The 18,009-nt window shown below is 44.5% G+C and overlaps 1 protein-coding gene across 2 annotated transcripts in view; it reads right to left on the reverse strand.

The window, feature by feature from the left end:
• Positions 1-16,237, reverse strand: part of slc9a7 (solute carrier family 9 member 7) — a 156,759-nt gene extending 140,522 nt beyond the window's left edge. For both annotated transcript variants that reach the window (XM_080197627.1, XM_080197626.1), the window contains exon 1: positions 15,874-16,237. In XM_080197627.1, coding sequence (XP_080053753.1) covers positions 15,874-16,162 — 289 coding nt within the window. In that variant the 5' untranslated portion in view covers positions 16,163-16,237. The remainder of the gene's footprint in view (positions 1-15,873) is intronic.
• Positions 16,238-18,009: the final 1,772 nt, after the last annotated feature.

Raw genomic sequence — 18,009 nt, forward strand, 5'->3', positions numbered from 1 at the left:
TCCTAACATAAAACCATTACAGCTCGAGTCCTATGTTGCAGTTCTGGAATCCACATTACAGGCAGGATGTGATAGCACTGGAAAGAGTGTAAGGGAGATTTACCAGGGTGTTGCCTGGGCTGAAGAGATTTAGTTATGAGGAGAGATTGGATAGAATGGAGTGGTTTTCCTTGTAGTAGAGGAGACTGGTGGCAGAGGTGGTGGTGGGCAAAAGTCGGTGGGGGGGGGGGGGGGAGGTACGTGATTGCGATGTGTAGAGTCATAGAGATTTACAGCATGGAAACAGACCCTTCAGCCCAACTCGTCCATGCAGCCCTTTTTTTAAAACCCCCAAACTAGTCCTAATTGCCCACGTTTGGCCCATATCCCTCTTACCTATGTAACTATCTAAGTACTTTTAAAAAAAAACATTGTACCTGCTTCTACTATTTGGTCTGGCAGCTCATTCCAGACGCTCGCTACCCTCTGTGTGAGAGAATTGTCCCTCTGGACCCTTTTGTATCTCTTCCCTCTCCCCATAGGCAAACCTATGCCCTGTAGTTTTAGATTCCCCTACCTTTGGGAAGATATTGACTATCTAACTGATCTATACCCCTCATTATTTTTACAGACCTCTATAAGATCACCTCTAAGCCTCCTATGCAAATTATGAGAGGCATCGATAGACAGGAAGAAATTTTACCCCTTGGTGGAGGGAACAATGACCAGGGAATATATAATTAAGGTAAGGGGCAGGAGTTTTAGAGGGAATGTAAGGAAAAGCTTTATCACCCAGATGATGGTGGGAGTCTGGAACTCACTGTTTGATAGTCAGAAGCTTATTCCCTGGCTGGAAGAGTCAATTACTAGAGGGCATAGGTTTAAAGGAGATGTACGAGGCAAGTTTTTTTTTCACACAAAGGATGGTGAGTGCCTGGAACTCACTGCCGGGCGAGGTGACGAAAGCAGATACAATAGTGAATTTTAACAGGCAGCATGGCAAATACATGAATAGGACGCGGAGAGAGAAATATGGTCCCCAGAAGAGTGGGTTTTAGTTCAGACAGGCAGCATGGTCGGTGAAGGCTAGGAGGGCTGAAGGGCCTGTTCCTGTGCTATAACTTGCTTTGTTCCTTGAAAAGGTAGTGGAGGCAGAGACCCTCATAACATTTAAGAAGTATTTTGATGTGCACTTGCAATGTTGGAAAATGGGATTAGAATAGTTAGGTGGTTGTTTCTGACTGGTGTAAATGCAATGGATTGAATGGCCTTTTCTGCATTATAGAACTTATGATTCTGTAATTATGACAATAAGGCGCAGGAGAACGAGGCCATTTAGCCCATCAAGTCTGCTCCACCATTCAAGATCATGATTGATCTGATGTGATAATCCTCAATTCCACTTATCCTTATAATCCTCGATTCCTTTAATGATTAAAAATGTATCGCAGCTTCTACGGCTCTTTGCAGTAAAGAATTCCACAGATTCACCACCCTCAGAGCAGAAATTCCTCCTCATCTGTCTTACGTGGGCTAAATTACTCCGAGATTATGCCCTCTGGTCCTAGCTTCTTCCATAAGTGGGAAACAACCTCTCAGCATCTACCCTGTGAAGCCCTTCCGAGTATGCTATACATCTCAATAAAGTTGCCTCTCCTTCTTCTAAACTCCAATCAGTACAAGCCCAACCTCTCCTCATTAGAAAATCCCCCCTAAACCCACAATCAACCAAGTGAACCTTCTCTGGACTGCCCCCAACACCAGTATATCTGTCCTTATAACAAGGGGACCAATACTGTTCAGAAAATTCCATGTGCCCAACTTGAATCATATAGTGCAGAAGAGGCCCTTCGGCCCACCGAGTCTGCACTAGCACATTGGAAAAACCTGAACTCTCACCTAATTCCATTTGCCAGCACTTGGCCGATAGCCCTGAATGTTGTGATGTGCCAAGTGCCCATCCAGATACTTCTTAAAAGGATGCAAGGTAACCCACCTCTACCACCCTCCCAGGCAGCGCATTCCAGACCATCACCACCCTCTGGGTAAAAAAGTTTTTCCTCACATCCCCCTAAACCTCCTGCCCATCACGTTGAACCTATTTTCCTTTGTAACTGACCCTTCAACTAAGGGGAATAGCTGCTCATTATCTGTCCATGTTTCTCATAATCTTGTACACCTCGATCAGATCACCACTCAGTCTTCTTGTCTCCAACAAAAACAATCCAAGCCTACAAAATATTTTTCAGGGTTAAATTCCATGAGGGATATGGTCCCTGGAAGGGTAGGGGTTTTTAGTTCAGTCGGGCAGCGTGGTAGGTGCAGGCTTGGAGGGCCGAAGAGCCTGTTCCTGTGCTGTAATTTTCTTTGTTCTACGCAACCACTCTTCATTCAAGTTCCATCCCAGTCAGCATCCTGTGAATCTCCTCTGCACCCACTTTAGGGCAATCACATTTTTCCACTAATGTGATGACCAGAACTCCACACAGTACTCTAGCTATGGCCTCACCAAAGTTCTATACAACACTAACATGGCTTCCCTGCTTTTGTAATCTATGTCTCGATTGACGAAGGTAAGTGTGCCATATGCCTTTTTCACCCACCCTACTAACAACGCCCTTTCACGTTCAGAGATCTGTGGACGAACATCCCAAGGTCCCTTTGTTCCTTAGAACTTCCTAGCATCCTGGTTAGCAGCAGTTAGCACTGCTGCTTCACAGATCCAGGGACCTGGGTTCAATTCCCAGCTTGGATCACTGTCTGTGTGGAGTTTGCACATTCTCCTCATGTCTGCATGGGTTTCCTCCCACACTCCAAAGGTGTGCGGGTTACGTTGATTGGCCATGCTAAATTGCCCCTTAGTATCCTGAAATGCATAGGTTAGAGGGATTAGCGGGTAAACATGTAGGGATAAGGGGGTAGGGCCTGGGTGGGATTGTGGTCGGTGCAGGCTCGATGGGCCAAATGGCCTCTTTCTGCACGACAGGGTTTCTATGATTCCTATGATCCTACCATTCATTCAGTGCTTTCTTGTCAAATTACTGCTTCCAAACTGTATGACCTCACACTTTTCAGGGTTAAATTCCAGCTGCCACTGAATGAAAGTAAATTACTGTGGATGCTGGATTCTGAAACTGGTTTCAGATTCCATCTGCCACTTCAGCATTCCGTCTATATCTTCTTGTAGCGCAAGACACTCCGCCTCACTGTTAACCACCCAGCCAAACAACAGTCTCTTGCTATTCAGTGGCATATCAAAAATTATTTGAAGAAAGAAGCAGCGATTACGTTCACAACTTTATTCAAATTAAAATATATATATCATTTTAAACAAACAGTGCCCTAGAAATTTGGATGGTGGTGCAGAACAGGTGCCATCAGATCAGCTGCCTATTATACGCAGTGTCAGATATTTAATTTAATTGACTACAATTATAGGCCTGTGTGTAAGAAAGCGACTTACTCAGCAAAACAGTGGCTTAAATATGATTGATTACACAACAGTGGCAGCTCTTGCTCATGTTTTAAATTACAATCATTTATTTTCCTGCTTAATAATATTTCTGTCCGTGTTTTTGAAACTGATTTGACTACAATAGATTTAAGCCAGTTTCCAATTTTAAAAAACATACAAAAATATTTTGCTTCTATTTCAAAATGCACATCAAATAGAGAGACACACAGAGATTTAGATGTGGGTGGCACAGTGATTAGCACTGCTGCCTCATAGCACCAGGGACTTGGGTTCGATTCCCGGCTTGGGTCACTGTCTGTGTGGAGTTTGCACATTCTCCCCGTGTCTCTCCTCTGGATGCTCCGGTTTCCTCCCACAGATTGAAAAATGTGCTGGTTAGGTGCATTGACCCGAACAGGCGCTGGAGTGTGGCAACTAGGGGAATTTCACAATAACTTCATAGCAGTCTAAGTCTTACTTGTGACTAATAAATAAACTTCACTTTAAAAAGATTCAGGATAGACCATTTAGGACAGAGGTGAGGAGACATTTCTTCACTCAAAGAGTGGTGAGCCTGTGGAATTTATTACCACAGGAAGTAGTTGATGCCAAAACACTGAATGTATTCAAGAGGCAGCTGGATATAGCACTTGGAGTGAATGGGGTTGAAGGTTATGGGGAGAAAGCAAGATTAGGCTACTGGGTTGGACGATCAGCCATGATCATAATGAATGGCGGAGCAGACTTGAAAGGCCAAATGGCCTCCTCCTGCTTCTATCTTCCATGTTTCTATGAGATAGAGATGCTATCTTATTGTTTCAATTCACAATTTTAAAATTTGATTTGATTTATTATTGTCACATGTATTGAGATACAATGAAAAGTATTGTTTCTTGCCCACTATACAGACAAAGCATACCGTACATAGAGAAGGAAAGGAGTGGGTGCAGAACGTAGTGTTACAGTCATAGCTAGGGTATAGAGAAAGATCAACTTAATGTGACACAGGTCCATTCAAAAGTCTGATGACAGCAAGGAAGAAGATGTTCTTGAGTTGGTTGGTACGTGTCCTCAGACTTTTGTATCTTTTTCCCTGACAGAAGAAAGTTGAAGAGAGAATGTCCAGAATGTGTGGGATCCTTGGTTATGTTGGCTGCTTTCCCGAGGCAGCAGGAAAGTCAATGGATGGGAGGCTGGTTTGCATGATGGACTGGCCTATGATTTGTTATTGTATCCATTATGGATGAGTGGAATACTAATTATTTGTTGTCGATTTGAAAATGCCAGAAGTGGGATGCAATTGTTTAAGAGATTTAAAATATTAAAATTTTAAAATTCCATCCTTGTATTCAAACCCCTCACCGTTCTCATCCCTCCCTATTGTACACTGTACTGGTTCCTCATTTAAGGAAATATGCATTAGAAGCAGTTCAGAGGGGTCCACTAGACTAATACCAGGAACAGGCAGGTTGTTCTGGCCCCCTCAATTTCCACTGCCCACTGCTGGCAACTCACTGCCCCAGCACTAAGCTCTGGAATTCCCTTCCTAAACCTCCCTTCCCCTCTCTCCTCCTTAAAAATCACAGCTCTTTGGCCAAGCATTTGATCATCTATCGTAACACTTATGTGGCTTGCTGTTAAACCTTTGTCTGATTTACTTGGCTGTGAAGTGTCTGGAGACATTTTATTGAAAGACGCTTTGAAAATACAAGTTATTGTTATTAATCAATAACACATTTGATGTTCAGGCTCTTATTAAAAATATATACTCTGGGACATGTATCTTGGGGATTTTTTTTAACCTGAAGCAATTTGTGGAAGTGTTTATGATTGACATAAATGTTCTTCACAAAGATCTGGAAAGCTTACACAAATGAGTCAGCTGACCCCATGATCCTCTTAATGTGGTCAGGCATATTCCCTCTTCCCCTCTGTTGCTTGCAGACTTCAGGGATCCATCAGTGAGCCAAACCCACAGGTTTTACCTACGCGTACTCCCCTACGCGAGATCTCCCCTTAGAAGAATGAGGGGAGATCTCATTGAGACATATAAGATGATGAATGGGATGGATAGGATAGAGGTGGAGAGACTCTTCCCGCTCAGAAAGGACAGTAGGACTAGAGGGCACAGCCTCAAGATAAAGGGGGGGCGGTTTAGAACGGAGTTGAGGAGGAACTTCTTCACTCAAAGGGTGGTGAATCTCTGGAATTCTCTGCCCGGTGAGGTGGTGGAGGCTGCCTCGCTAAATATTTTTAAGACGCGGGTTGATGGGTTTTTGATAAGCGAGGGGATTAAGGGTTATGGGGAGAGGGCGGGAATGTGGAACTGAGCCACGACAGATCAGCCATGATCTTATTGAATGGCGGGGCAGGCTCGAAGGGCTAGATGGCCTACTCCTGCTCCTATTTCTTATGTTCTTATGTACTCAGGGCACCCTCCCACTCCCCAATACAAGCAAAACACAGGAACAATTGCTGCCAATCTGCCGTACCCTATCAGTTCCAAGAATTTAGCAAATCCACAGTGATTCTGAAAGTTCAGGGCCAGAATTCCTCACCAGTCCTGTTTAAAAGAAAGGTAGCAAATGGCCTTCATCGCAAGTAGATTTACGTACAGGAAGAAGGATGTTATAATAAGTCTTTGGATGTGGAAGTCTCTTCACTAAAACCCCTTTATTTACAAACTCTAACACAGTACACAGACTGCTAGTAGTTAGCAGTCTATCTCCATGGGTGTCAGAAGAAGTGGCACTCCCAGTTAAGTACAAGACAAAGACTCCCTGATTAGCCCATCAGTTGGATCCTTAATCCGGGATATCTTTTCGTATCCAACCAAAATCAAATTAACTGAGGGACAACTCAAAAGGGGCGGCTCCCTAAAAGGGGAACCACGCAAAACAAAAGACAAAGCAGAAAGGAAACTTAAAACATCAAATTAAAATGTAGTTAAGGGGGTCAATTATATATCCCAGATCCTTAAACAGGGAATTCATACACCAATAAGCCAAACTCAATGGCCTGATTGAAGTCATTATAGTTGTCTTATTGTAGCCGTACATGGCCTTGGAGAGATAATACCTGGGGTATCCTGTGACATTTTGGTCACCTGATCTAAAGGAAGATACACTTGCCGTGAGGGAGTTCAACAAAGCTTCACCAGGCTGGGATGGAGAGGTTGTCCAATGACAAAAGATTAAACAGACAGGTCCTTTATTTGTTGGAATGTGAAGACTCAGGGGTGGTCTCACTCAAACATAAAATTCTTGCAAGGCTCAACAGAGTAGATGCAAGAAGGATGTTTCCCCTGGCTGGGGGCGGTCTAGAAGCAGGATTAAGACAAGGCTGGTAAATCTTTGTTATTCTCTGTCACAGAGGCCGGTGAAAGCTCAGCGGTTGAGTATGTTCAAGACAAAAGTGTGGAACTTTTGTGTCCCATCAGTCACAGGAATCATAGCGGGCAGGGGCAGACCACACAAAGGTCCACTGACCTCGGGCACGAATTTCCGACCTTGTGGCAAGCGCCAAGATCGATAGATTTCCACATATTAAAATTGTCAAGAGATAAGTAGATTGTGCAGGAAAATGGTATTGAACTCGAAGGCAAGTAACTCAGCTCCTGACTCCCCAAAACCTGTTCGCCATCTACATGGCACAAGTCAGGAGTGTGATGGCATACTCCCCACTTGCCTGGATGGGTGCAGCTCCAGCAACACTCAAGAAGCTTGACACCATCCAGGACAAAGCAGCTCGCTTGACTGGCACATCTACAAACACTCAATCCCTCCACCACTGACGCATCAGTGCATACTATCTACAAGATGCACTGCAGCAATTCAAAGATCCTTAGACAGCACCTTTCAAACCTATGACCACTTCCATCTAGAAGAAGGGCAGCAGGTACATGGGCAGACTCACCATTCTGACTTGGAAATATAATCGGTTGTTCCTTCACAGTCGTTGGGTCAAAATCCTGGAATTCCCTCCCTAATGGCATTGTGGGTCAATGATGTGAAAATGCCGGTGTTGGACTGGGGTAAACACAGTAAGAAGTCTCACAACAGCAGGTTAAAGTCCAACAGGTATATTTGGTAGCAAACATCACTAGCTTTTGGAGCACTGCTCCTTTGTCAGGTGAGTGGGAGTTCTGTTCACAAACAGGGCATGTACACATCTCTTTACCCTGTGCTTAACCCTCTCTCCACTCACATTGTCTGTACCTTTAAGACTTGATTAGCTGTAAGGACTCGCAGTCCAATCATTATTCTGTAAATTATTTGAGTTTGTGTCTTCACATGCCCCGTTTGTGAACAGAACTCCCACTCACCTGTCGAAGGAACAGCGCTCTGAAAGCTGGTGGCGTTTGCTACCAAATAAACCTGTTGGACTTTAACCTGGTGTTGTGAGACTTCTTATTGTGGGTCAACCCATAGTACATGGACTGCGATGACTCAAGGCAGCTCACCACCACCTTCTCAAGGGCAACTAGGGATGGGCAATAAATGCAGGCCAGCCAGCGATGCCCATGTCCCACAAAATCAAAGATCAGCCCCAATCCCCGAATGGCGCAATGAGGTCAAAAGACTGAATGCTGCTCCTATGTCTTACGTTAAAAAAAACAATGAAATCCCCTTGTTCTTCACGCTGTTAACCATCCGTTTTGCTGCACATCACCAGTTTTCAAAAACAATAATGTTAAAAGGATGAAAATGAGCTAGAGCAGTAAATATTTTAAATAAAAGAATGGCTCTTTATGAATAAGAATAACCAAGGCCACTGACTGACCTGTCTCACACAAGAATTAAGCATTTCTATTTTCAGTCCCCCATTATTCACCCCTCCCCAAAGAAATCTTCAGAAACCCTTCTCAATAAGAACTATAAATCCGTGACTGATCAGCACATTAAATAACATATTAAGTTTATTTATCAGGTGTCACAAATAGGTTTACATTAACACTGCAATGAATTTACTGTGAAATTCTCTAGTAGCTACACTCTGGCGCCTGTTTGGGTACTGAGGGGGAATTTAGCATGGCCAACGCATGTATCCAGCACATCTTTCGGACTGTGGGAGGAAACTGGTGCAGCCGGAGGAAACCCCCGCAGACACAGGCAGAACGTGCAAACACCGCACAGACGGTGACCCAAGCTAGGAATCAAACTTGGGCCCTTGTGAGGCAGTAGTGCTAACCATTGTTGCAAAGGGCATTACCCCTCCTGTTGCAAAACAATTTTGCATTTATAGAGTGCCTTAAATTATCCCAAACTACTTCATCGAAATGTAATCAAACTAAAACAGACACCAAGCCAAAGGAGGAGACATACTGACACCTTAAACAGAGGCAACAGTGAAACACAGATTATCTGCTGTCAAAATACTACAGAGCTACTTGCGTCACACTGTCTGAGGCTTCTGTATCTAATCAGGAGGAAAGAAAAGTTACCGTTAGCAAGTCACTGGAGTAAATGGAAGTCAAATCAGCAGTTGCAGCAAGCCAGCGACAGGTCAGTTAAAATCAAACTTAAAAATTCAACTGCTCCAACCCAAATGTTAAACACGCAATGGTTTAAACCATTTCAAATCCAAGGATTCGTACAATCTGCTTAATATCTCTATCCTACCTCCTGCACTGCTCCCTCCATCATGATAACTAGCAGAGTTCAAATCCAGCGTTTCCACTTCTCTCCTTCCAAAAACATAACGATTTCACACATCTTCAACTTGTTAATCCACCAGATTAACAGCTTCAATTTGTCCACAAATAAACCCAGTCAAAATATAAACAGGCAAATATATTTACTGCATCTGGAAAAAGGGACACACATCTACATTCTGTCTCACAAAAGGTATAATATTTATTTCCCTTCAAAGCAGTTTCCAAAGCCTTGCATGAAGCTCACACTCCAGGAGTGTCACTTTCACTCCTGAACATTTTGCTGTAAATCTCCTCAAGATTTTTTTTAATAAATCAAGCAGTTTATCACCCTCCTCCAAATGCCCATGAGCAATGCCATGGGAGATGTATTAAGTAGCTCTCCTGTTTCTAACTGTAAAGCTTACTGTGATTGCTTGTCACTGGGACATTTATTTTCCAGTGTGCAGGGACAGGCAGGCACAAAACATAACGTCACATCAAGAGGTGTGCAGAAAGCAGCTCATTTACCCCCCGGTTCCAGAAGCGGGGGGGGGCACTCAAGATAGGCGTGGGTACCACTAAGTGGAAAAGAAAAGCTACAGACATCCCTCAATTCAGTAAACTCTTCCAAATCCAGAAGAAAATCTAACATAATAAACGTGTATTTATGCAGCTAAACAGCACCACATTGAGTAATTACTGGGTCTGTTTGGTGCAGAAAAATATCACATGCACCTGTTATGCAGTTGTACACTGAAACAGCACATCCTCTGGGATTAGACACTATAACTTTTACCAATTACAAAAAGGTTGGCCTACCAGGTTCTCTTTTAAGTTGCAAGGGCCCCAAACACCCCTTGCCAGCCCTTCCTGCCAGCAGGGTCTCCTGGTCCCTCACAGCAGATTCCCAGGCAGCACAGCAGGTGAACAATTGGCTTTTCTTGCTGGAGGATGGCCAACAGCGAGACATCTCCACCCCATCAAAAAACACGCCGTGGAGTGTCTGACAAGAAGATTTGTGTACAGGAACAAGGGTGTACCCTTGTGTAAGGAAAGACAGTCATTCTGTCCAAAGGGATAACTTAAGGCAGCACAGTGGTTAGCACTGCTGCCTCACAGTGCCAGGATCCCAGATTCAACTCCAGACTGAAGTCACTGTGCGGAGTCTGCACATTCTCCCCGTGTCTGAGTGGATTTCCTCCGGGTGCTCTGGTTTCTTCCCACAGGTTAAAGATGTGCGAGATAGGTTGAGTAGCCATGCTAAATTGACTTGAGTATCAGGGGAATAGCAGAGTAAATATGTGAGGTTACAGGGACAGGCTTGATGGGCCAAATCGTCTGCACTATATTAAATATCATGTGATTACTTTTAAAAAATAATGGGGGGGTGGGGGGAGACTAAGTACAGTAGCAAGCAACGCCAGCAGTGGCTTTTCCACTGACCAGAATGGATCCTGCACCAAAATCTGTCCTTGCAACCTCAATAATGTTGTTCAGGCACATTCCCCTATGAGTCACCTGGCAAGGCAGCAGCTGAGTCATCCTCCTGCTGTCAGCTGATGTGTTCAAAGGTCCCAGCGCCAGATTTGAACACCACTCCAGCGCATTCATATCATTCTCTCCAGTCTTCCCCAGGCTGTGCAGAATGTCAGCAACCCGGAGGGAAAAGGCTGGCACCCTCAAGAAGAAATCTGTTCCTCGATGCAGCCACCCCCATCTCGAGCCCATCACCTGCGAGGTGCCTACGCCCCACTTGGTCTTCTACCCACTGCATCTGAAATCTTTGCGCATCTCCTTCCAGCAAAGGGTGCGGAATCCCTTTCACCCCTTGGTTTCATGCAGCCTTGTTGGAGTCCAGCTTCCCTCCTCTTGGTCGTTCCTCTGCCTTCCATTGTTCATCATCCACCCTGCCACCTTATTCAATGACGGGCAGTCTCGAGGGACTGAATGGTCTACTCCTCCTTCTTGACCGTGTGTAACTTACCCAGTTTTCAAGTTAGAGTGGCCTTATTTTTGGCTTAAGGCTGCCTCACTTCAGTCACATACTCATCCATCTGAACCTTAACCAAAAAGGTCTTATTTTCTCAAATGATTATTCATTTACTTTGTTAAATGCACCTCAGATAAATGCGTGTTAAGATTTTTGCTATCCCCTCAGACAATACATAATGGGACCTCAGGGAATGGGCTGTTGACCAGCTCATGACTCAATCTCAAATTGAGATTGGCAACAGGAGAAAGAAAAAGCAAATCTAAAATAAAAATGTTTGATTTTATGTGGTGCCTCGTGGCATTTAAGTATCTGAAAACACCACGCAATGAATTACATTTTTGGAATGCATTGTTGCGATATAGGGAAGTATTACAGCTATTTGGTGCCAGCTTATAATGCAATGAGTGGTCAGTCCATCTATTTTGTTGGTGGTACAGCTTGAGGAAGGGATGGTGACCAAGAAACAGTGATAACTGCCTTTGAGTAGCACCATGGAATATTGTTTTATATACCTCAACACCCGAACAAGGAGATAGGGCCTTGACTTAATTTGTTGACCAAGGAACCACCATCAACATCCTACGGGTGACCATTGACCAGAAACTGAACTGACTAACCATATAAATACTGTTTAGAACAGGAAAGAGACTAGAAATCCTGCGGCAAGTTACTCACCAAAAGCCTATCCACCATCTACAAGGCACAAGTCAGGACTGTGATAGAAAACTCTCCACTTGCCTGGATGAGTGCAGTTCCAATGACACTCAAGAAGCTTGATACCATCCAGGACAAAGCAGCCCGCTTGACTGCTACTCCTTTCACAAACATTCAATCCCTCCACAGTGGCAGCCATGTGTACCATCTACAAGATGCACTGCAGGAATTCCCCAAGACTCCTTAGATTGCATCTTTCATGACCACTACTATCTTAGAAGGACAAGGGCAGCAGATACCAGGAATGCCACCACCTGGAAGTTTCCCTTCAAGTCACTCGTCATCCTGTCTTGGAAACATATCACCATTCCTTCACCGTTGCTGGGTCAAAATCCTGGAACCCCCTCCTTAACAGCACTGAGAGTACTTACATCACAGGGACTTCAGCAGTTCAAAAAGACAGCTCACTCTCATCTTCTCGAGGGCAATAGGGATGGACAATAAATGATGTGAGCAAGTGAGGCCCACACCCCATAAAATATTGTTTTTGTAAAGCCCCCCTGACAACAGTCCTTTCCTTTTGTATGCTGGACTAACAGCAGCTGCTCAGATCCTGCTGTGGATCCCCAACCCAGAACCATTCAACCCCAAAGCTACCAACTCAGCCAAGCTGATCCTCTCAAGGAACATGGAGTAGGAGTTGACCATTCGGCCCTTTGAGCCTATTCAATAAAATCATGGCTAATCTGGCCGTGGTCTCAGTTCCATTTTCCCACACTCCCACCCAGCATAACCCTCGACTCCATTATCTATCAAAAAAATCTGTCCCGCTTTGCTTTGGTTAAATTAAATGACCCAACCTATACCACTTTCTTGGAAAGATCTTGACAAACATCCTTAGACAGCATCTTGCAAACCCATGACCACTTCCATCTAGAAAGGGCAGCAGACACATGGAAACACCACCACCTGCAAGTTCCCCTCCAAGCCACTCACCATCCTGACTTGGAAATATATCAGCTGTTCCTTCGCAGTCACCGGGTGAAAGTCCTGGAATTCCCTCCATAACGGCATTGTGGGTCAACCCACAGAACATTGACTGCAGCGTTTCAAGAAGGCAGCTCACGACAATCTTCTCAAGGGCAACTATGGATGACCAAAAATGCTGGCCTAGCCAGCACACCAATGAAAAAAACCATCAGGCAAATGATCCACAAGAGAAGAAAATTCTCCTCATCTCCATACTAAAGGGGAGACCTTTTATTCTGAAGCTATGGCTTGCACACAAGTGGAAATATCCTTTTAGCATCCACCATATTAAATGCCCTCCTGATCACCTCATTCTTCTAAACTCCAATGGGCATAGACCAGTTAGGTCATAGAGTCATAGATGTTTACAACATGGAAACAGGCCCTTCAGCCCAACTTGTTCACGCACTTTTATTTTTATAACCACTAAGCTAATCCCAACTACCCACATTTGGCCGATATCCCTCTGTACCCATCTAACTATCTAAATACTTCTTAAAAGACAAAATTGTACCTACCTCTACTATCATCTCTGGCTTGTTCCAGACATTCACTACCCTGTGTGTGAAAAATTTGCCCCTCTGGACACTTTTGTACCTTTCCCCTCTCACCTTAAACTTATGCCCTCTAGTTTTAGATTCCCCTACCTTTGGGAAAAGATATTGACTGTTTAGCTAATCTGTGCCCCTCATTATTTTATAGACCTCTATAAGATCACCCCTCAACCTCCTACGCTCCAGAGAAAAATGTCCCAGTCTATCCTGTCTCTCCCTATAACTCAAACCATCAAGTCCCGGTAACATCCTAGTAAATCTTTTCTGCACTCTTTCTAGTTTAATAATATCCTTTCTATAATAGGGTGACCAGAATTGCACACAGTATTCCAAGTGTGGCCTTACCAATGTCTTTACAACTTCAACAAAGTGTCCCAACTCCTGTATTCAATATTCTGACCAATGAAACCAAGCATGCCAAACGTCTTCTTCACCACTCCGTCCACCCATGACTCCACTTTCAAGGAGCTACGAACACGTAGCTCTAAATCTCTTTGTTCTGTAAGTCTCCCCAACGCCCTACCATTAACTGCCGAAGTCCTGCCCTGGTTCCATCTACCAAATTGCATCACCTCGCACTTGTCTAAATTAAACTATCTGCCATTCGTCAGCCCACTGGCCCAATTGATCAAGATCCTGTTGCAATTGGGGATAACTTTCTTCGCTCTCCACTATGCCACCAATCTTGGTGTCATCTGCAAACTTAAGAACCATGCTTCCGATATTCTCATCCAAATCATTAATATAAACGACAAACAACAGTAGACCTAGCACTGATCCCTGAGGCACACCTCTGGTTACAGGCCCCCAATTTGAAAAACAACCCTCTACAACCACCCCCTGACTTCTGTCCGAAATGTTAACTCCTCTTCCCTGCCCCCCTTTCTGACGTCGCTGATTCTGCTGTTATTCTTAGCTGTCCCTCCCCCCCTGTACAGTATTTAGCAAAAATCCATAAGGGGGGGGGGGGGAGAAGAAACATTTGGAATAACTGCAGAAACGGCAGTGGCTGGAAAAAATTAAGAGAATTGAACCCATGATTCAAAGTCTCATTAATCTTTGTGCTCGACCGACGGCAACGCCAGAAATCCTCCACTTATTAGACTGTGGACCAGCAGGCCTGAGTTAATGTTCCACCAGTAGGCCTGCTGGTTCAGCCGGGCAGTTTTTACCCCATGGGAAATGTTAAAACAATCTATGACAATTTGTTAACATTATAGCTTGTTCAGCTTGACATGTATGTATGCAGGCAATTGCATTTTTATATACACACTATACACGTATATAAAATGCAAATGCCTAAATACATACACGCCAGGCTAAAGTGAAGGGAGTATACAAGAGAAGCCAGAAATGTTCTCGGTTTCTTAAACCCTGTAATGTGGTTGACTCTCAAATGTCTTCTGGAAATGGAGGGCAGTTAGGGACAGGCAATAAATACTGGTCCAGCCAGTGATGCCCACATCCTGTAAGGATGAATTAAAAAATGTTATTTAACGTTTAAAAAGAAATGAAAAAAAGAGAAGGCAGGTCTATTTAATCTCCCCTAAAAAATTATTTAACATATAGAAGCATAGCATCCCAACAGTGCATAAGGAGATCATTCGGATCATCAAGCTTGCACCAACAGTCCCTATCGCACACACAAAAAAACCCTAGCTAGTCCCCCTGACACGAAGGGACAATTTGGCATGGCCAACTCACCTAAACATGTGGTGCAAAACTGCCAACTTCTCAGCTAAAAGAGTAGCAAAGTGGTTAGCACTGCTGCCTCACGGTACTAGGGATCTGAGTTCAATTCCAATATTGGATGATTGTCTGTGCTGAAGTTTGCACATTCTCCCTGCGTCTGCATGGGTTTCCTCAGGGTGCTCCGCTTTCCTCCCATAGTCTGAGAGACTGCAGGTCAGGTCAGGTCGAGTGGTCATTCTAAATTGCCCCTCAGTATTTCAAGATTAGGAGGGGGTGAGCAGAGTAAATACGTAGGGTTGATGGATCATAGAACCCTGTGGGATAAACCTGAGTAAGAGTTGGTCAGGGCTCCATGGGCCTCCTTCTGCACTGTAGGAACGCTATGATAGAAACATATATAGTTGCCATGCTATTTATCTTTAAAAACGACCTATTAATAAACACGGAGGAGGAAGAGGTTTCGGTGGCACTGGGTAACTATGATGCAGCAAAGGGGGGGGGAAAAAGGTGGATGCAGCCAGGCACGCGGAAATGATTGACAGAGGCCCACTGGCCAGTCAGGGCGGTGGCTGGGAGAGGGGGTAGCCAATGGTGTGAGGTGGGGGCGGGCTCTGAGCCAGCTTGGCGGTAGGGGGCAGAGACTCTTGTCAGTTTCAGTCTCAATTCACAAAGATGTACAACTGAAATGGCAACATGACATTCCAGGCGGAACCCACATTAAACACACGAGATTCCAAACACATATACATTGTATTCACAGAGTTCCAAATGGTTACAACACGTGTGTAAATGACAATGCGACCAACCTCCAAATACAAAAGCTCTCATTTTCGTGGCACTTATTGTCTTTAAAAAAAAACACAGAAGGGTAAATTATCCTCACCATATATCATTGCCAAGCCAGTCTCATGGAGAAAACGGAAGCGCCGGTGCTTGAAGAGCCAGATGGTGAGGATGGTGAGTGTGAGCAGCAGGATGAAGAGCAGCAGATTAGCGCTGTCCTGCCGGTGGCTCTCTTCCGCCTCTTTCTCCGTGGCGATCTCCTCCATGGCGCTGTCTGCCCGGCACCGCCGACTCCACATGCTCAGCAGCAACCAGAGCAGGACGGGCAGGGTCTTCTTGAGGCCGCCGAGCCCAGCTCCCCAGTCTCGGCTGCTGCTGGTGATCTCCATTGCCACAGCAGCTTACCTGTTTGCGTGTATGTGTGTGTATGTCTCTAACCTCTGTGATTTGACTGCTTGTCAATACTGCGTAGGATCGGGGAGAAGAGGCGGAGAAAGAAAGGAGGAGACTGTCTTGATACAAACCCCGCCTCACGCTTAAAGAGGCAACGCTTTTCCTGTAGCTTATTTAAATTATATTCAGCGCTTATTTTTCTTTGCAACGCCACAACACCCTTTCAAAGAACAATTAGTCCCAGCGTCCTGGTAAATAATTGATTTGATTTATTGTTGTCACATGTGTTAGGATGCAGTGAAAAGTATTGTGCCTTGTTTGCTATACAGACAGAACATGCTGTTCATAGAATACATAGGGGAGAAGGAAAGGAGAGGGTGCAGAAAATATTGGGTGGAATTTTCCCATCCTGCCTGCCAGGGGAATTGTTGGGGGGGGTCGGGGACTGACCGTACAAAGGTCAAAAGTAACCAAAAGAGAAACTGCTGGAAAATCTCAGCAGATCTGGCAGCACCTCTGTAAGGAGAGAAAAGAGCTGATGTTTCGAGCCCAGGTGATCCTTTGTCAAAGCCACAAGACGTAAAAAGTGGGAGATATTTATACTGCAGGGTGAGGGAATGAAAGATGAATCATAGTCACAAAACCAAAGGGAAAGGCTGCTAATGGCAGCCCATAGAGAGAGAACAGACAGCGTGAATGGCCAAACAGCAGAGAAGCTGAAATCAGAGGGTAAACCGTGACACATTAAGGTGTGCAGGCAGGGGGGAGGGAATGGGTGGGAGAGAGGTAAAATTGAGAAAAAGAGGGAAAGGGAAGCAAAGAGGGAGAAAAGGTAAGGAAAGAGGGATAAAATGGGGGAAAGAGTAAGAGCAAAAAGAAAAATAAATAAAGACAATAAAAAAAGGAAGGGTAGAGAACAGTTGGAAATTAAATAAAATGAAAACAGAGGGGTCGAGTTAATCATCTGAAATTGTTGAACTCGATGTTGAGACCGGAAGGCTGTAAAGTGCCCAGCCGGAAAATGAGGTGCTGTTCCTCCAGTTTGCGTTGAGCTTCACTGGAACGTTGCAGCAGGTCAGGAACTGACATGTGGGCATGGGAGCAGGATCGTGTGTTAAAATGGTCAGGATCCTGATTGTGCACAGACCGAAGGCAGTCAGCAAAGCGATCACCCAGTCTACGCTTGGTCTCTCCAACATAAAGGAGACCATGCAAAGGTCCGTTGACCTCGGATGGGAATTTCCAGCCTTGGGGCAAGCTTGGCCAGAAAATCCCGCCCGGTGTTACAGTCATAGCTCGGGTGTAGAGAAATATCGACTTAATATAAGGTAGGTCTATTTAAAAGTCTGAATGCAGCAGGGAAGTAACTGTTCTTGAATATTTATCCCTCAATCAACATTGCAAACAAAACAATATATTTTGGTCATTGTGACATTTGTTGTTTGTTGGAGCTTGCTGTGCACAAATTGGCTGCCACATTTCCAACATTACCACAGTGACTACATTTCAAAAGTAAAGCAAAATTAAAGGGGAGATTAAAACTAGAGGGCATAGGTTTAAGATGAGAGGGGAGAAATACAAAAGTGTCCAGAGGGGCAATTTTTTCACACAGAGGGTGGTGAGTGTCTGGAACAAGCTGTCAGAGTAGTAGTAGAGGCGGGTACAATTTTGTCTTTTAAAAAGCATTTAGACAGTTCCATGGGTAAGGTGGGGTAGAGGGATATGGGCCATATGTGGGCAATTGGGACTAGCTTAGTGGTTTAAAAAAAGGGCGGTGACAGATATGGCAAATGGAATAATTGCAATGGCTATGTTTGCATAAATTTTCAGAAAACTGGGGACT

Source organism: Carcharhinus amblyrhynchos, chromosome 10 (genome assembly GCF_965287045.1).
Source record: "Carcharhinus amblyrhynchos chromosome 10, sCarAmb.v2.hapA, whole genome shotgun sequence".
Taxonomy (NCBI): domain Eukaryota; kingdom Metazoa; phylum Chordata; class Chondrichthyes; order Carcharhiniformes; family Carcharhinidae; genus Carcharhinus; species Carcharhinus amblyrhynchos.